General features: G+C 55.2%; 1 protein-coding gene across 3 annotated transcripts; it reads left to right on the top strand.

Moving 5' to 3' along the window:
* The first annotated feature begins 6 nt into the window (after window positions 1–6).
* Window positions 7–19,268, top strand: LOC114486174 (rho guanine nucleotide exchange factor 11-like). 3 transcript variants are annotated; one of them, XM_028488754.2, is made up of 21 exons: window positions 7–552; window positions 2,877–3,003; window positions 5,752–5,931; window positions 6,020–6,067; window positions 6,290–6,477; window positions 6,739–6,885; window positions 7,166–7,245; window positions 7,350–7,475; window positions 8,044–8,161; window positions 9,053–9,231; window positions 9,803–9,878; window positions 10,178–10,345; window positions 11,171–11,261; window positions 12,393–12,518; window positions 12,976–13,037; window positions 13,990–14,208; window positions 14,546–14,902; window positions 15,974–16,102; window positions 17,049–17,296; window positions 17,545–17,734; window positions 18,328–19,268. In XM_028488754.2, exons 1-21 carry the CDS (start codon window positions 405–407, stop codon window positions 18,384–18,386), a joined length of 3,066 nt encoding a protein of 1,021 aa, XP_028344555.1. In that variant the 5' UTR covers window positions 7–404; the 3' UTR covers window positions 18,387–19,268. The 3 variants fall into 3 exon arrangements, with proteins under 3 accessions (XP_028344555.1, XP_054940257.1, XP_028344556.1); XM_028488755.2 differs by having other exon boundaries at window positions 462–548; XM_055084282.1 differs by lacking the exon at window positions 15,974–16,102.
* Window positions 19,269–19,785: the final 517 nt, after the last annotated feature.

Consider the following 19,785-nt stretch of genomic DNA (forward strand, 5'->3'; position numbering starts at 1 on the left):
CTCACTCCATTACTCTTGTATGTTCCTCCATGCTGCTAAGCTCCCCATGACACAAACGCCTGCCCAGGGGCGCCTGCCCTCACGCTGGGCGCAGGACTCTGCCTACCTAAGGCAGGGCGGGAGGGGCCGGGGCACTGCCCCCCCCGGCACCGTGCAGCTCCTCCTGGCAGTGCTGGCAGAGGCCAGCTTCTAGGCCCTCCAAGACTGGTCCACAGCCTGCGGCCTTTCTCTCATTCTGTCAGCTCTCCGTGGATGCGGCTCCAAAAGTCCAGGGCTCTATGTAAATGAGGGAAACCCTCGCACGTTGAAATGTCCTGTACAAGTTCCTCAGATTTTTGTTCTCAATTGAAATAATAATAAAATCCTCAGTTTCGAATGTTATATGGGGTTGTTTTTAGTACCTAATGGGTCTTCAGCAGTTTTGCCTTGGGGTATTTTCATTTCTATCATCTCCTTTGTTTAAGTCCTTCACTATAGCACCTTCGTCTCCTGACTCTTACCTTTGCCGGCACAGCGTCACTGCAACTGTTAAAGAGAATGACCCTAACGTATGTATGTTAGAGGCCTAATATCTTCTAGAATCTATGTATCAAAAATAAATACATATGTAACAGACATTAACCCAGAGGAGCTTAGAACCTAGAACTGGGCAGGTTCATTTCCCATCAGTGAGGTCCATATGCATACAATTAAAGTGATTAATATTTTCTCGGTTCTGTAATAAATCAGGGGGCGAGATAGCAGTGAGATGCAATCAGGAAATTAATCTGTTGCTAGAATTCACTTTATATAAAGTGACAATTAAAAATAATGATTTTCAAAATTATTTTTAAAGTTAAATTCCTAGACTTGTTATGCTATTTTAAACAATATAAGTGAAGAAATATTAGGGGGGAAAAAAGTCTATAAAACAATGCAAAAAATAAAAGAATGGCCTTGAAACCCAGGCCCTTAGTTTTTAACACATACTTCCTCCCATCCACCCTGCATGAGGCAAGCAGCAGGCCTGAGACCGAGCAGCCCTGCCCAAGCTGCTTGCTTTGTGTCAGCCTGAGAGGGAACAGGAACACCCAGGGTAGGGTTGCTGATCCCAAGAGAGGATAAGGATGCTGGGTATTCAGCATCTCTTTGAGTCATATCTTTCTATTGTCATTTCATGGTTTGATTTGATGTTCTCAAGTTCCCAGGACATCAGACAAGTCTGTATGCGTATCTAAAGACCAAACACCCACCAAAGCTAGAAAGCCTCAGTATTGAGAACCTTGCTGTTGAGGATCATCAGCTATTGCCCCTGTTTATTAGTGAAAGTATCTGACTGTTAGTGACATACGATTCACTTTTGTTTAGTTTCATTGTTATTCAGAGAATGGAGGAAGGGAGAGCCAAGGTTACTGATGAAAACTTTGCCCTTTTCAAAAACGCGTTCCTTTCTACATGTCTTTTTCCCCTGTTACTCTGGGTTATTCAGTTATACCAAATCCCAGGGCCACACCTGTTCCTTGTCACGGCTAGGGTGTAACTATATCCCAAGAACTGGGCCTTTTCCGAGTGGCCCGTGGGAGAGGGAACAATGGGCTCTGCCCGGAGGCATGCTATTATAGGATGTTCCCAGGCTCCCACGTCATCACCCAGCCAGGGATGCTCCGGGCTGTGGCTGCACAGCTGACCCAGGCTGCTGCAGTTGCCCCAAGGCCCAGATGCACATTCAGCCTGGGACAGGCAGATCTGACTCACATCTCCAAAATGGGAGTGATGGTAACAGGCCCTACTCCTAACACATATACACAGCCACCTATTTTGCAGTTTTAGAGAAACATTACCTGCCTAAAGGGTATGAAATTGTGAGCTTTGAAGAGACCAGCTAAATGTTTTTCTGTTTCTTCTGGCTTGGAAATTTTCTTACGAATCTCACGCTTAGATACACAGGGAGATTTATAAGTTTGTATATGTCAGTGTCAGAATCTCTGGTTAGTGTGGTTAGGACCAGGGCCTGGCGCCCGGGGCTCTTTGTCCTGCCTTCCCCATCCCGTTATCCTTCCTGTCGGTCCGGGCAGAGCAGCATCTTTAGCCCAGCTCCTGTTCTGACATCCTGGACCTGGAGCTGAGCTAATCGACTTTGAAGATAGGAGCCACTGAGCCCCTGGGCCTGAGCTTTCTTCTCCAGGGTCTCCACATGGCATCACCTACGCCTTTTTACTCTCTTACCTGCCTTCTCTACTTTGAACAAGAACGGCTCTCTTTGGTCTTAGCTTTGAAAAGCATCTGGAATTTGAATGCCAGAGAGTGACATCTCTCCTCTGTTCCTCCTAAGACCCCCCTCACTGGTAATGGAGGCTCTGATTCTTTAATGATGGAGAGGAAGAGGTGGGGGTGAGGGCAGAAAGAACAGACAGGAGAGTCAAGGAAAACCAGAAATAGTGAACTCTAAAAGTAGTATAAATTTGAAAAGTGCTTGGTAAATTTGGCAACCTGGCCAAATTATACCAAGGTTGATGTGTTTTTGGTCTTCCTGGCTAATTTCTTTTTAACACATATATGGCTCTTGGGAATAACCTAGTAACGATTCTCAAGCATGAGAATCACTGTAATAAAGCATGTGAGAGCCAAAAGAAATATCCATAGCAAATGCACTTTCAAACCCTCTCATTTTGCATCTGAGGAAAGAGTAGCCCCCAGAAAGGTGGAGGGACTGCCTGTGCCACGCCACACAGTAGAAGAGCCAGGGCTCGTATCATGTCTCCTGACCCTCAGCCCCATGCTGTTCTCATCCATGCTTGCTCATCGCTGTCTTCTGGGCTAGAGGGGAGCGAGGGCCCCGAGAAGTCATCCCTGAACAGAAAGCAGAGTATCTTTCATTATCTTTTCTCTGCTTCCAGTCAAACCAGGCAACGTGAGGAACATCATTCAGCACTTTGAGAACAACCAGCAGTACGCTGCCCCAGAACCTGGGACGCAGCGACTCTCAACAGGAAGCTTTCCCGAGGACCTGCTGGAGAGCGACAGGTAGCAGTGGCTGGATGGGGCCTGCTGGCTGCCCAGGGAGGGGAGTGTGGGCAGGGTTCAGGGCTAAGGTTCAGTGCCAGCTACTAGTCTAGTCTACCCCACTAGACTGTAAGGCTCCCTCTATTAGAGCTCTCTCCCTCTCCCCCAGCCTTCCCGCCTGGGTATGTTCAGAAGAAGACATACTATGTGCTGGTGATCAGGCCAGCGGGAGAGAGAGAGCAGGGCCCCCGACCTTCCAGTCCAAGAACCATATGCCTTTAAAATTTCCTTTGGTTTCACCCCCTGGCCACTCAGTAGCCTCCACCCCAAGAATGAGCTAGATTATGTTATAAAGCAGCTAGTCAGGAAACCCTAAATGACAAGGCTAGAGAAGAGTACAGAGTGGGGCGAAGGGAAATCCTGGGCAATAAGGAAGTCAGGCTAAAGGCAGTCTGTGGCGCCCGTGAAGGAGAGCTAGAGATGGGGTTCTGCTGGCTGCTTTAAAGGCAGACGGTGTAACTTGGGCATCAGATGTACATCTCAGCGAAGAAATAGAAAGGTCATTGATTCAAAACAAACTGCTCTTCTTTCGAGGAGAAAAGGGAATGGCGGCTGTGACATTGCTCACATTCTCCACCTTTGGCCGGATTCTAAGAAGAACCCTTCTCTGGTGGTGAAATGTACTCTTAGACTTGCTCTTGACTGTGGCATGACAGCCATCAAGTCGTGTCTAAAATTCTGTAGCCAGCACTTAAAGTGAAAACTGCCTGTAGTCAGAAACATCCTTGCAAATTCCTTAAGTCACACTTGAGGTATAGTAAATGTGGTCTTGTGTATACAAAAATAGCTCCTGTGTACACTGCTGAGCTGGACTAAAGGCAGACCCAAAGGCAAGTCAGCGTCTAGCAGCCTGATAAGTCAAACCATTTTACCCCTGAAATAACTAATTATCAAACCGTAAGTCAGACGTTCCTGCTTATATGCAGGGTTCCTCCTTTCTGTTTATACTAAGCCTTTATAAGCTTAATACTCATTAAAAGATTTTGCCATAGTGAGAATTAACAAAGATTTAGGCAAGATAAAGGTTAGATTTGTACTGGGGTCAGAGGTTGAGTTCTAATATTACTGAGTAAATTAAATATACAAATTATATGATTGCTGGGATAGGTGTGATCTTACAGAGGTATCAAATGTACAACTGTAAGATACACTATCAACGTTTTGAGGAAATATTTGAGACCATTTGTAGACGTATTCTTCAAGTCGTTAGGTAAATTTGCCCTGAGACGTTCATTGGGATTCTAAATCTACTCTCAGCAGAAGCCTTTGGATTTGATGGTTATGAGTTCACTGACATCTTAGACGAAATGGCATTGGCAGCATGGTGGGTCAGAGGTTGTCGTAGAAACTAAACAGGTATAAGAAGCCCCCAGTTCTAGACAGCAATAGTCGAGGAATTTTTGGCCAGAGGTGGGTTGTAATGCCTCACTTCTTGGTGGGATCATTACTCAGTTCTAGGTATTTGAAAGAAGCCCCAGGAACCTCACTGCATGAGGTTTGTTGTGGTGCCAAAGTGACCCATTGTGGGGCACTCACTGGTGAAAGTGTTTTGAGTTAGTCTGTGTTGGAATTGTTCTGTCAGACTTCAGGGGGTGAGTTCAGTAGGGCATCAGCTGGCAGTTTGGTTTCTAACCCTGCAGATGAACCCTCAGGACCTGGGCGGGGGAGCGGCATTTGGATCCTCTGGCAGTTCAGAGAGACTTGATGAATGGAGACCAAGCCATGTGGCTCCTTCTCTGAAGCAACCTGCTGTGCTATTAAGAGCTCTCCAGACTCTCCAGGCCTTCTGTGGTCCTAGAGGCAGAGCAGGATGTAGATTAGTAATAATGTCAGCAAAGAACTAGCCCAGCAGGACCATGGGGGGAGGCACCATCCTGGGGCAGCTAGGGGTCAGAGATGCCGGCTGTCACAGGGCTGATGCACCGCAGGACTCAAAAAAGAGCAACACCCAGTCGTCAGCATCTCATCAAGCCCCACGGATACTCAGTGGCCAAGCATGGTAGGCCAGGGAGCAGGTTCCTGCCCATCAGTAAACAGGCCCCTGTAAGCACCCTCCCAAGCTGGTCTGCTCCCACGAGGGGACTGGAAGCCTAGGAAGGATGCTGTCAGGATAAGAATGGAAGAAATCCACAATCCACATCACAACTGGAGGGGTGGGAATTCAACAGCAGGTAGAATTTTCTGACAGGCAGTGTGGAGAATACTAAAGAGTGTGTGTGAAGATGGTGCTTTTACTTCCCCCTTAAAAGATCTTGTAAAAGGAGAGATCCGCCTCAAGCAGAGTCCAAGGTGGGAGCCGACCTGTTCCAAAGCAGAGGGCCAGAGATGGCCAGGGGCGGGGAAGGTGGGACCTTGTTGTCCCTGGTGAGGGACTTTGGTGTCCACAGCTTTCCTGACGGGGACTTGGAGTCTTTGGCATCCGGACACCCCACAAGTCTGATTCTGTTAGTCCCAGATTTCACCTTCCTGTTGGGGTCCCTTCCTGACCAGTCACAAGGAAGTTGGGAGGCTCTGTCCATCCAGCTGGGCTGGGGAAAGGAAGGATTTTGTAGCAGAAGTGGTGTGTCACTGAGCAGCATCTGCCACCGGGAGTTGGGACCCTTTGGGTCTGGTGTTTGGGGTGGAAGCGCTGAGGCACCCCTGAGATGGGGCAGCAGGTCAAAGCTGGCCAGATATGAGACCCCAAGGTCTTTTGCCTTCTCCATCCAGTTCTCGCTCAGAGATTCGCCTGGGCCGCTCTGAGAGCCTGAAGGGCCGGGAGGAGATGAAGCGGTCCCGGAAGGCAGAGAACGTGCCCCGTTCTCGCAGCGACGTGGACATGGACGCGGCCGCAGAGGCCGCCCGCCTCCACCAGTCAGCCTCGTCCTCTGCCTCCAGCCTCTCCACCAGGTGGGCGGGGCTCGGGGGCTCAGCCCGCTGATAGCTTGGGGGCCGGGCAGGAGCAGAGGGTCGCTGAGAGTTGACATTCTCTCCACAGGTCTCTTGAGAACCCAACCCCTCCCTTCACCCCCAAAATGGGCCGCAGGTGAGTGATGGGTGCCGTAGCGCCTCTGTTAGGTGTCCGTGTCCCAGCCATGCTCAGCTGCCCCCGCTCCCCTTCCAGGGGCCGGTTGGTGGTGCAGCTCCTCTTCATGGCCCGCTGGCTTCCCATGGGCCCCGGGCAAGCAGGGTGGGCAGGAGGTGGAGGGACAAACCCCGTGTTTTAGTTTTTCCTCCGTGTGATGCTGAGCTGCCTGTTTTCCCCCAGGAGCATTGAGTCCCCCAGCTTGGGGTTCTGCACAGATGCCCTCCTCCCCAACCTCCTAGAAGATGATCTGGGCCAGCTGTCTGACCTGGAGCCAGAGCCCGACGCCCAAAACTGGCAGCATACAGTGGGCAAGGATGTGGTGGCTGGGCTAAGCCAGAGGGAGATTGACCGGCAGGAGGTCATCAACGGTGAGACTCAGGCGGGAACAGGTGCAGAGCGCCTCAGGTGCAGATGGTGGTAGAGAAGATAGTGGGGGGCCTGGGGGCGAGGGCGGACGCATTGTGGTTCCTGTAAGGGCCACCTCAGTTCTGGCCCCTGGGGAGAGAGAAGTTGACGCAGCATCTGAAACCAGCACCAAAGGTGGTTTGGAGGTCACGGTAGTGACGAGATCCTTGCTGACGGACTTTCCCTCTGTCTTTCCGCCCCTTCTTGTCACTGCCCCCGCTCAGAGCTGTTTGTGACAGAGGCTTCCCATCTGCGCACACTCCGGGTGCTGGACCTGATCTTCTACCAGCGGATGAAGAAGGAGGGCCTGCTGCCCCGGGAGGAGCTGGCGCGGCTCTTCCCCAACCTGCCCGAGCTCATCGAGATCCACAGTGAGGAGCCCACCCGCCTGCCCCCTTCCCTGGCCAGCCTTCAGGTTTCTGCCCCAGCTCTGCCCGCATGCCAGGATCCCCCGAGCAGATAGCCCCCAACAGTCCTCCTTGGTGAGAGAACCTGACATGCAGCCTGAACATCAGCATTCCAGCCCCCCACAAGTGGAATGACTTGAGACCCTGCCTCACGGCCCTGCCGTCAGATCCCTCTTCTCTCGTCATGAAGGGCCTGGCCGTGCGGCTCAACCCCAGGCACTTCTGTCTTTTCTCCTTGCCCCAGATTCCTGGTGTGAAGCCATGAGGAAGCTCCGGGAGGAGGGCCCCATCATCAAAGAAGTCAGTGACCTCATGCTGGCTCGGGTATGGCCGCCCAGGCCTGGAGGAGGTGGCGGAGGAGGTGGGAGGGAGCAGTCCCGGGCAGGGGTGTGAGGCCGGGGCCGTGTGGTGTCCTTTCTGCCTCTCAGTTCGACGGCCCCGCCCGGGAGGAGCTCCAGCAGGTGGCCGGGCAGTTCTGCTCCTATCAGTCCATTGCCCTGGAGCTGATCAAGACCAGGCAGCGCAAGGAGAGCCGGTTCCAGCTCTTCATGCAGGTACGCTCGGCCTCCCCTCGTCGCCGCCGAAAGCAGCCAGTTCAGTCATAGCTCACTCAACAGTGCTGAGGGGGACAGTTAACCGGGTTCACCCACAATCTCCCAGACTCCCCTCCTGGCCCCCACCTCCAGGCGCTTGGCCTCTTCTCTCTACCGGGGAGGGTAAACGGCAACTTGCTGCTCCATCCACACCCTCCCCAGCGCCCCCTCTTCAGAAGCACTGACACATCCTCGCTCTCAAGACGGAGACACTGGACTGGCCATCAGAAGGCCCCTCTCACCTACCAGTGACTGTGTTTACTTAGATGGATCTCAGTTTCCTTGTCTGTAAAGTGGGAATGATACCTGCTTTGTGTGGCTTATTTGACCATATCCCCTTCTTGGGCTATTGTCTTCCTGCCCCCACCAACCTTTCCCTAAATATTTAAGCAAGAAGCTGCCACCACCGTTTCTGAGTGATCCCCTGGGATTAGGACCTATTCTGCATTTGCACAATCCTCCGTGTCCTGAGCTCACAGCCAGCTCATGATCCAGGCTAACGTCTTCCTCTGTTCCTCCTTCTGTCTAGGAGGCTGAGAGCCACCCTCAGTGCCGGCGGCTGCAGCTTAGAGACCTCATCATCTCTGAGATGCAGCGGCTCACCAAGTACCCACTGCTGCTGGAGAACATCATCAAGCACACGGAGGGTAGGGCTCACAGAAGGCTGGCGCTGGGAGGCAGCAGCCCGCAGCTCAGACCCTGGTTCTAGCACTGACTTGCTTTGTGTCCTTAGCAAGTCACTTGACCTCTCTGGTCTTCAGGGTCTTCACCCTTGTGTTGTTACGGTCACTCCCAAAGAACGTAACGATTGTAAATGTGCTTTGGCAAAACTAAGGTGCTCAGCAGCAGGAGGAGGTAAGGGCTGCCTCTGGCCTGTGTGGGGCCTCTGTGCAGACCAGAGGGAAGCATCTGAGTGACACAGGTTAGCGCACAGAGGGCACCTTGGCTCCTCTGAGGATCGTGGTCCCACGCCAGAGGCTGTGGCCAAATTTTAGCCCTGTTGATCCCCCTGCTGGACGTCTCTGTGCGATGTGCAAAAGGTCCAGCCATGCGTGCTTACTCCACAGGAGTAGGGGACCGTGCTGAATGGGGGGGGGGGGGTCTAACCCCGGGTTGTCACTGTCCCTGGGATCCTGAGCAGCTTTCACCACCCTCAAGTTTGGGATGTTGGCGTCAGTGTGGAGAAGTGGGAAGAACCACAACCTGATTTGAACAGGTGTTCCTAGAGGGAGACACCATCACTGTCATCACCCACAGTCCCTGTCCCCGTTCCTGTCCTCCACACCTGTAGAGTGGCTGTGGTCCAGGCAGGAATTCCCAAGAGCTATCGGTGTCTTCAGAGCCATGGTCTGAAACCCGAGGAGCCTCAGGATAAGTTATCCTTACGATTGAGGTCCAAGTTAGGCAAGGGTGGTGTATCTACACCCATCCCTGCTGGTTGGCGGCTGGCCAGTGGCTGTGGGTAGCCAGGCCTTCTCAGGCTCTGACAGACTTCTCAGGCAGGAGCCCTCACCACCTCCTCTCTGCCCCATGGGTAGGTGGCACCTCTGAGCACGAGAAACTCTGCCGGGCCCGGGATCAGTGCCGGGAAATTCTCAAGTACGTGAATGAAGCAGTGAAGCAGACAGAGAACCGGCACCGTCTAGAGGGCTACCAGAAACGCCTGGATACCACCTCCCTGGAGAGGGCCAGCAACCCCCTGGCAGCAGAGTTCAAGGTAGGAGGCTGAGGCTGCAGCGTGGTCAGCCCCACATGCGCACGTACCTCTTGGGCACCCTTAGGAGGAGAGCTCCGGTCAGGACCTGGAGAAGGTGGAGGGGAGGAGACCTGGGCCTGTCTGTGATAGGATGGCGCGATGGGGGCTCTGGAGTACACACAGCCCCGGTTACCACTGTCACCCCATCCCGAGATGGACAAGGGCAGGGAGCCCTACCGTAAAGGCCAGATGTTCGAACTCAGTCTGGGAGAGCAGGGGATGGGAGTAAACTCAAGGTAAAGGTGAAGGTCATTTGGGAGAACGTAAAGCTGAGGGAAAGGGCAGGTAAAGCAGAGTGATCCTAGGAGAGTACACAGCACGTAGTAGGGGGTAGAGAGACCCCTGCCAGAACCATCGGCATATGCCCCAGCACAGCACGTGGCATGTGACTTTGTAGTTGCCTTTTTACTCGTCTGCATCCCCCACAGGAGTGTGAGGGCAAGGACGACTCCTGTTCACCACTGACGCCCAGCACCTTAGCACAATGTCTAGGTTTTCAGATACTTGTTAATAAATGGTGTCTCCTTAACAGAGTCTGGATCTTACAACCAGAAAGATGATCCATGAGGGGCCCCTGACCTGGAGGATCAGCAAGGATAAGACCTTGGGTAAGTGCCAGGGGACTGGGGCCAAGGAGGAATCTAGGGCACTGCCCCTGGGCTCTTCCCTCTCTGGATCATAAAGGGATGGTAAGGAGGCAGCTTGAAACACGACTGGGGATGAGAGCTCAGGGCTCCTTAAAGCACAGCACGGGGAGGAAGGACCAAAAACAAAGCAGTCAGAGGTCACCAGACTCCAGGGCTTCCTAGGTCCTGGAGGTGACTATCCAAGAGCCTCTGGTGCCCCATGTGTTAATGGGGGATGAGTGGGCAGCAGAGGACACCTCACAAGCACCACACCCCTCCAGACCTCCACGTGCTGCTGCTGGAGGACCTCCTAGTGCTGCTGCAGAAACAGGATGAGAAGCTGCTGCTGAAGTGCCACAGCAAGACAGCCGTGGGCTCCTCGGACAGCAAGCAGACCTTCAGCCCAGCGCTCAAGCTCAATGCCGTGCTCGTCCGCTCCGTGGCCACAGGTACCCGTGAGGAGACGGTCCCAGCCGGCCCACACCCCGGGGCCATGGGCCCTGTTACTTGTGTCCAGTGGGCACTGGGTGCTGTGGGGCCGATCCGGGGCTGTACAGAACTTAACAGCCCACCTGTGTTCCTTCCCTCCTAGCCCTGACTCATTGAAGCAGGAGGATGTGGTCCAACGTGGGGTAGGGTGATGGGTAGGATGGGGACCAAGATGAGGGAGGACAGCGTGGTCCAGGCAGGATGGGATGTGGGCGCTGAGGATGAGGTAGCAGAATTGGGCAGAGAAGAGCAGGACAAGCCTTCCTGCTGCAAAAGTGACGGGCAGAGCTCGCTTGCGGAGGACGGACGCACCCACAGTGCAGAGCCTGGTCCCGTGCTCAGAGCATTTCAGTGAGAAGCAGAGTGTGTACAAGAAGGGCTCTGGAGCGAGAGCCAGGCAACCAAATTCTCTGGGCCCGCTTTCTTTATCTATAACATGGGGGGGGGGGGTGATATCTATCTCTTGGAGGGGGGTGTAAAGGGAGGATGCGTATGATGTAGTCTTATAAACCCTAAGCACCGTACACCCCTCAGCCTTCGCTGTTCGGAAAGCGAGAGGTAATGGGGGTGGCTGTGAAGTTGGCATTAGGGGACCCAGAATTGCCTCTGTCCTCTTTGTAAGTGAGCCCCAAGTGCTTCTGAGGACCCAGGTCCGTCTGGTGCTGCATTCTTCAGCTGGCTGAGGGCGAGGACTTCAAGTCCGCACTCTGTCGTCTCGGCTCAGGCTGCAGTCACGCCTCTGCCACCCCCAGTGCAGACCCTTCTGCCTTCTCTCTCTCACACAGATAAACGGGCCTTCTTCATTATCTGTACCTCTGAACTGGGCCCACCCCAGATCTACGAGCTGGTGGCATTGACGTCATCAGACAAGAACACGTGAGGATTGCCTGATGTGGGGGGGGCGGTCCCGTGTAACTGCCGTCCGCTTGGGACCAGGGTGGTGTATGAGGATGTGGACAGGGAGGCCAGGGCTGCACCCCAGAGCATTCACAGGATGGGGCCTTGAGGGGGAGTGGGAGGTAAGACAGGAGTAGAGAGGTTTACAGTGTCACCGCCCCTGACCCCATGAGCAGGCCTGCCCTAGGGAGGAGGCGTCCCCAGCAGTCTTCCAGCCTGTCTGAGTCTGCTTTCCTTTCTCTGGCCCCCCTCCTTTCCCCTGGGGTTTTTCTTCCCTTCCCCCATCAAGCGTTGCAAATGCCCACATTCTTCAAAGGCATTTGCCTCCAGGACCCTCAGTCCCCACCCAGGGCATTCACTCACCTGTATTCCCGACAGTGGCCAGCCAGAGACAGCGTGGCACAGTGGGAGGAGGTAGGTTGAGTCAGGCAGTTTCTCAGGCTTCGGGTTTTCATCTGCGAAATGTGGATAATGCTACCTCTTGAGAGTTATTTTGAGAGAAAGAAGAGATATAGAGGGACTTCCCTGGTGGCGCAGTGGTTGAGAATCCGCCTGCCGATGCAGGGGACACAGGTTCGAGCCCTGGTCCGGGAAGATCCCACAGGCCGCGGAGCAACTAAGCCCGCGAGGCACAACTACGGAGCCTGCGCTCTAGAGCCCACGAGCCACAACTACGGAGCCTGCGTGCCTAGAGCCCGTGCTTTGCAACAAGAGAAGCCGCCACAACGAGAAGCCCGCGCACCACAACAAAGAGTAGCCCCCGCTTGCCACAACCAGAGAAAACCCACGCACAGCAGCGAAGACCCAACACAGCCAAAAATTAATTAATTAATTTAAAAAAAAAGAGAGAGAGATATAGAATGCTCATTTAGCATAACGAGTAACAGAGGGTTGGTGTTCAGTAATTGGTAGCTGTTGAGTAATGTAACCCAATGTGAGCAGCCAGTCAGGACTGCAAGGAAGGGGGGACCCCGCTGGGCAGAGGGGGTCCTCAGAGCAGGGCCTGGCGAAGGGCTTCGCAGCTCTGACGCAGGGGGTCGGTAAGGGGAGAGGCTGTGTGCCTCGCTTCTGTTCTCACCACCAGTCCTCTCTGTTCCTGCTGAGCAACAGATGGATGGAGCTCTTAGAAGAGGCCGTGCGGAACGCCACCAGGCACCCTGGAGCCGCCCCAAAGCCCGTCCACCCGCCGCCCTCAGGCCCCCAGGAGCCAACCCACCAGAGCCCCACACCCAGCAGGTGCTTAGCCCTCCAGGCCCCCTCACCATCCCCACTCCAGGCCACTTGTTTGCTGCTTCTAAGCCCTTCACCCCTGGGGATGGGCAGCCTCAGTGGCAGACGTCAGCGGGCAGGTGGCGGAAGGTACCCTCACATCTCTGCCTCCCGCCCCCGTCTGCTCTCCCCCTGCAGCCCCCCACTCAGCTGTAGTAGAAACTGTGCCTGAAGTGGGGTGGGGGGTATAAAATCGTGACCAGGAGAAGCTTGGCCGACACCCACCCTCCCCTCCAGGTTGCCAGCCAGACGGCAGGTGCCGGAGTCTAAACCCCTCCCTCCTTGGGCCCTGCGCCTTCATTGCCCATCCCAACTCAGGAGGCCAGAGTGGAATTTCATGACACGGCCACCTCCTCCTGGCTGGCAGAGCGCCAGAATTCCCAGCAGGCGATCCTCTCTCACCCTTGGCTCTTTCTTCCCTCAGGGTAGGACTGGATGACTCCGAGGTGTTCCGTAGTGAGCCAGAGCCTGAGACAGTACCTGGAGGTAAGTCCCCTGAGCTGTCTTTGTGGGAGCCCAACCCAGTCCATTTTCTGTAGGCACAGTAGGGAGGTGGTCAGGTGTGCCTTGTGGGGGTGATGGGAGAGGGCCGTCGGGGCCAGAGGTGTGAGGTTTTGATAAGAGTAAAGAAGAAACAGAGTGAGGAAGAAAGAGTCTGGAAGAGGAAAGAGAACAGGCTGAAGCGAATGTGGACCAGCTCACTTGAACAGAGCTCTCAGCCTGGGCTCTCTGGGTGCCAGGTATCGAGCAGGGGAGGAAGAGAGGGGCGGTCAGGTCCGGGGGTGGCTAACGGAGAGCAGAACGCACTCAGATCTGCAGGCACAGGAGTCTTGTGAGGGCAGGGGTAGGGCGCCCAAAGGGCTGAAGATACAGTCACTGGGATGGGATTGGCAGGGGCAAGAGGGTCTCAGACAGAATTCTCACTGAGTTTTTATGTGAAATAAGTTAGGGTCTCATGTTTAGAGAGAAATCTCCCCGGTGAGCTCCCTGGCTGGGTCCCTTTTCTATTTCCTTCTGCTTAGAATGCTTCTCCTAACTCCCGTACCCACTTCAAGTCTTTGTGCGGGTGTCAGCTTTGCACCAGTATACCTTCTCTGACCACTCGGTTTAATACCAGCATTCCTGATCTCCCACACCCTGCTCTATGTTTTCTTCTTTCCTGTAGCACTTCTCTAATTTATTTAGACAATTTACTTACTTATTTTATTTTGCTCTATGTTCGTCCACTAGAATTTAAGTCCTGTAGGGCAGGGATCTCTGTTTTATTTACTGATGTATGCCAAGAGCCTGGGACAGTGCCTGGCCATAGTAGGTGCTCAGTAAACACTGTGGAATCAGCCAGGGTTCCCAGCCCCTTGAACGCAAAGCTGGGCCTGGGATCAACCCATACGTGCCTTCCCTCTTTCCCTGTCTTACACTGTCCTCCCATCCAAAATAGGCACTGGGCCCCAGCAGAGGGTCAAAGGGAAGCACCCGGTCCTGCTAGAGGGCCCCGAGCAGGAGGGCAGCATAGAAGAAGAGGAGCTGGGTACCCTGCCTCACCCTTCTGCCTCCCTGGATGGAGAGAACAGGGGCAGCAGGACAAGGGACCCCATCCTCCTGCCCCTCCCAGGCCCTCTGTTCATGGAAGGACTCGCCGATGCAGCCCTGGAGGACGGTGAGTGCCTCATGGCCCCAACTGTCAGCCCCCGGTGCCCCAGTAGCATGGCCATTGTGATAGCCATGGCAGACACCCCACTCTCTTACATGCTCAAAGGCTCTCCCTGTTGTGTTTGAGGAGACCTGGATGAAGAGAGACAATTGTCATTCCTCCCCACCCCCCACCCCCGCTGGTTGGCCAGAGTCCCCCAGCTCCACCCTGTGACTGAAGCAGTTACACCAAGATAGCTGTGGGAGAGGGGAGCAGTGGCCCTCCTGCCACCTCTGCGCCCTCCCCCGACTGGCAAGGTGTGTAGTCCTGTTTCCAGTAAGCCATCGCCCTGTTTCCCCTCCAGTGGAGAACCTGCGGCACCTGATCCTGTGGAGCCTGCTGCCAGGTCACCCCATGGACCCACAGGCTTCTGGGGAGCCCGAGGACGACCTGACACCTACACCTTCCGTCATCAGCATCACTTCTCACCCCTGGGACCCAGGCTCCTCAGGGCGAGCTCCCACTGGGGGTGAAGGGGACAATGCCCGGCTCTCAGGGCCAGAGCGGGGCCAGCAGGAGGACATGGCTCTCTGTTCTCTGGAACACCTGCCCCCAAGGACCAGAAATTCTGGGATCTGGGACTCTCCTGAGCTGGACAGGAATCCAGAAGAAGAAGCTTCGAGCACAGAGGCAACAGGAAGTTACAAAGTTGTGAGAAAAGGTAAAATAAATTGGGGTGTCCGCTGGGGAGACACATGCCCAATTTTGCTAGGGTAGCACTGAGTCTTCCAGATGGCTACTTCCTTCCCCGCCTCTATCCTGCAAACCATGTGTGCAGAGGCTCGTCCAGATCCTGGGGGAAGGAGACATGTTGCTATCATGCAAAGGCTTTGGGGTCGGACAGCTGAGGTGCAAAGTCCTAGCTCCGTCGCTTAGTACCCGTGTGACCTTAGGCAAAAATCTGAATCACCTCTGGACTTCATTCTACAATATAAGGATATTACCACTGCTTGGCACAAATCAGCTGTCAATAAAAGTTTCTGCCCGCGTTTTTCACTGCTCTTCCAGTTCTAAGGAAAAGTGGGGCTCTTCTCAGGAGCTTCATTCCCAGAAAGACAAGGGCAGGTGCTTGCAGCTGGTCACTCCAGATAGCAGCGAAGGAATTGGCGTGTAGGATGGAGGTGGCAGCGGGACTGGAGGTGGAGCCAAGACTAGGGGCTGAGGATAAGGCTGGGGAGACGCGTGGGGAGTGTGGGGCTGTGGTGAATGAGCAGGGATGTCGGGGGGGCGCCCGGCTTGTGGAATGCCGTGGACGGTAAGACACGAAAAGCCAAGACTGGCTGGTATGGGGGCTCAGGGCAGGTTTGTCTGGCCGGAGCTCGGGGGAGGGAGGGAAGAGTCAGCTGAAGAGAGGGCAGCCTGGTCTGCAGAGTGCAGCAGGAAAGATGAACCGAAGCGTGGGATGCTCTCGAGGGGTTGAGGTGGGGGCGTCCATGGTAGTGCTAGGGGGTCTCCATTCCTCTGCTAGTGCCCAGCTCTGCCTCCTTTTCCAGGAGCATTTTTCTTTCCATCTGCCCAAGGTGTGTGCTCTCTTCCTGGGTTTCTGGGACCTGACCTCCCTTCTCTCTCCTCTGGTGAATTGGTGGAGCGGCTCTCTGTAGCTCCCCGGGGTATAATCATGTGTGATCTTGTGTTCACTTTGTTCTTCCCTTTTTCTCCACCCCCGCTCCCTCCCCCCTTCCTTCTCCCTCTCCTTCCTACTCTCTCTCCCTTCCCTCTCCTTCTCTCTCAGTCTCTACTCTCCCTGGTGGTGGTGTCGGTGCAGCTGAGGTGGCAGGCAGCAAAGTTGTCCCTGCACTACCAGAGAGTGGCCAGTCAGAGCCTGAGCCACCCGAAGTGGAAGGCGGAACAAAGGCTACGGGTAATGAACTTCTCCTTGGAGCCAGAGACAGGCCAGGGCTAGAATGCGGGCCCACGGGGGCCGAACTGGGCTTCAGGTGCTAGACCCTTGCCTGCAGTCAACGTGGCCACACACCTCCGTACATACTCCCTGAACTGTCTGGAATGGGTGAGGAGTAGGACGTGGGCCTGAAGACGGGAGAATAGACCCTGTGCTAGACCCTCGCCGAGAGCGGCGCAGGCCCCATTCAAAGCAGTTAGGGTTAAGCAGCTCCGCTTAGTCACAAAAGGGGGCGGGGAAGCCTGGCCCAGTGCCCAGGGCCCAGTGTCCTTAGCCTGACATTCTGAGCCACCTCTCCCCGACACTAGCCACCATCCAGTGTCACTGTGGAAAAGGGCTTACGTGGCCTTCCAGGCCCCTGGGCACTTACCTATGCTTACTGCCCTGTCAGTCAGCCTTACGTCCTTCTCTGTGTGTCCCCGACCCCCTCTGGTGAGTTGAGGTACCTCGAGGATCGTGAAATAGATGGCAGTTGGGGCAGGGCACCGTGTCGAAGTTCAGCAGCAGAGCCTGAGATGGGGCAGAGTGAAGGAGGCTACCGCCTGCTCTTTTTCAAAAGTGCCTAAAACCAGCCCACGCCCTCTTTACCCTTCCTTCAGGGAATGGGAGCCACTCCCATTTCCCAGAAGAAACACAGCCACCCTGCTGCCCCTTCTCCCTTAACTTCCACCACCAAGCATCTCCCCTGCTCTGGGCCACGCTGAGCCAAGTCGCCACCTCGAAGGCTCTCTGGAGGAGAAGGGCTCTTAGGAGACTGGTGGGCAGCACGAGTCCAGCCTACTCTGAGCTCGTCTGCAGGATGGCTTCCCTGGCCCCGTCAGCCGGCCTGGGGAACACCAGGGGAGCGGAAGATGGCTTCGACTTCCTCTCTGTTTGCCTCCTAATCGCTTTGTCTTGCTGGGGACAGGGAACTGCTTTTACGTGAGCATGCCGGCGGGACCCCTGGACTCAAGCACGGACCCCTCAGGGGCACGCGTGGGCCCCTCCCAGCCCGATGGCCTCCCTGCCTGGCAGACGGCGCCTCGGCCCGCGCTGCGGGAAGGCAATGGAGATCAAAGGCGCCCGGGCCGCTCTCCCCCGAGCCTGGCCCTCAGGGACGTGGGCGTGATCTTCCGTACCATCGAGCAGCTCACCGTCAAGCTCAACAGGCTCAAGGTAAGGGCTTGGGACCCTGGAGGCCTCAGTCCGTTGCGCCGAGACCCGTCACCCACGCGAGTGAGCTACACAGTGTGTCTCCATGGGAGCCCTAGAGATCCTGGCCTGGGGCTCTACCCTCAGCCCACCCAGCCGCCCTCAAGCACAACCCATCCCCTGGACCCCACGGATAAGAGGGCATTGCCCCTTCCCCAGGGGCTCATGAACAGAGGGGCTTGAGAGCAGATGTCCCTCTACAACTCTTCCAGGACATGGAGCTGGCCCACAAAGAGCTGCTCAGGTCCCTCGGGGGAGAGTCGTCTGGTGGCACCACGCCTGTGGGCGGTTTCCACACAGAGGCAGCTAGATGGATAGACAGCTCCCTGTCCCCTCCAGCCAAGGAGCACCTGGCCTCTGACTCCAGGGACGGCCGCGAACTGGGGCCCTGCCCTGAGGACGGTGAGTGAAGTCCTCCAGGGTTAGGGTGGGGTGTGCAGGGAGAAGGCCTCCGGCTCCTGAGGAAGCACCGCCATGCAGTGTGAGGACACGGAAGGGAGTTCTGAGAAGGGGCCTCGTCTCCCTCTGAGTACAGTTCATTCCTTCATTCCCTCAGCTTCAGAAAGAGGTCATTTTAGGGAAGGCCCACAGAAGCTCCCCTAAAACTGGGAAACTTGTAACTGAACCCTCTTTTCCCTTGGGTTATGGAGATAACAAACCAGGGGGAGCCTCGTCTCACATCTGAAACCTGTTCTTAGTAAGTGGTTCAGAAGCAGATTGCGTGGGCCAGGGCCACGGCTGGGTTCCAGCTCAGGAAGACAGACCCATACCTACCCGTGGGCTTTGGGGGCCGACAGAACAGAAGTGGGGTTCAGTAGGCAGCCCTTTCTGGGTCGCACAGGAAACTCCAGGGTTTCTGGAGGAGGAGAATGCCTTGTCACAGAAGGATGGCACTGAAGAGCTGCTCTCACAAGCCTGAGGACTTTCCAGGCGAAACACAGAGGGAGGGTCATCTCAGAGGCCAGCCCCTCACTGCCATCCCCACATCCCCGCAGGCCCCAACGCCCCGCTGGAAGACGGCCCAGCGGACGCGGCCACATCCCCAGGACTGTAGCTGTACAAACCACCGAATCCTCCGCGTCCCCACTCCTCCTCCAGGGACTGGCCTGAGGCAGGGCACAGGGTGGGGAGAGCCCAAACCTCCTCCCCGAGGTGGAGGCAGGCGGTTGAAGAGACAGCTCCAGCCGAGACCCGGGGGAGATGCGCATGTTGCTTGGTCTGCTCAGATTGGAGTCAAGTTTCAGTGTCTTTTCGCCTCCCTTCAGCCCAACCCTTCAAGGCCTTGTGTCTCCTAAGCATGCTGACTGCATCTGAAAGGCCCCCCTCGTCCCATGTACGTGTGTGCGCCTGTATGTGTGGGTGCCCTCAGACAAGCCAGTGCGGGTGAAAGGAGGCGGCTCCAGTGTAAATGCACTTTCTTCCTCCCCTCCCTTCTCCACATGACCCCAAGGCTGGGGTGGGTGTCTCCACCTCTCCTCTCTTTGTCACTTTGGTTTCCTATAAATATGTATGTATTGTATGTGCATCTTTGCTATTGTAAATAACTTGCGACCTTTTTCGTTTCTGATCCTGGCGTGCCGAAGGCAGTTACAGAGGGACTGCTAAGGGAAGAGGAGGTTCACTTGTATCTCTTCGTTAGCAGCCTGGCTCCAGGATCAGGGCCCAAAGGTGGAGCCAGCCCTGAGGGCCCTGGCCCCCGCCCGCCCGCCCGCCCGTAGGCAAGAAGGCCTCCAGCTTCCGGGCCAGGTGGGCCGGAGACCTAGCCTCTGCAGCCCGGTGCTGAGCTACTCCCTCCCTCCTAGGACTTCTCATCTTCAGGGGAACTTCTTACCCCACGTGTGTCCACCCTGCCCCACCCTCTCCCTATAGAAAACCAGTGTATCAGGTACAGAGCTGAAAACTGGGCCCCAGGGAGGTGGGGGTAGGGGTTTGAATGCTGGAGTCCTGGAGCCACCCCTGAGGGCCCTGGCCCCCGCCCGCCCGCCCGTAGGCAAGAAGGCCTCCAGCTTCCGGCCCACCTGGCCGGAGAGCCTAGCCTCTGCAGCCCGGTGCTGAGCTACTCCCTCCCTCCTAGGACTTCTCATCTTCAGGGGAACTTCTTACCCCACGTGTGTCCACCCTGCCCCACCCTCTCCCTATAGAAAACCAGTGTATCAGGTACAGAGCTGAAAACTGGGCCCCAGGGAGGTGGGGGTAGGGGTTTGAATGCTGGAGTCCCTAAACTAACCTAGGACCATCCCCAGGGGCCACCACAGCCTTGGCCTCTATTACCACATCCACTCCACTCCCCACAGACTAATAGAATATACACACTGTGCTAGGTGTATATATACATATATATATATAAATATATATAATATATATAAAATACAGATATGGAAATGACTGTTTTGCTGTTAAAATAATGTATACTCTTTTATTTTCTTCCTTTCATGGTTAAGATTTTTTTTTAA

Source organism: Physeter macrocephalus, chromosome 4, assembly GCF_002837175.3.
Source record: "Physeter macrocephalus isolate SW-GA chromosome 4, ASM283717v5, whole genome shotgun sequence".
NCBI lineage: Eukaryota > Metazoa > Chordata > Mammalia > Artiodactyla > Physeteridae > Physeter > Physeter macrocephalus.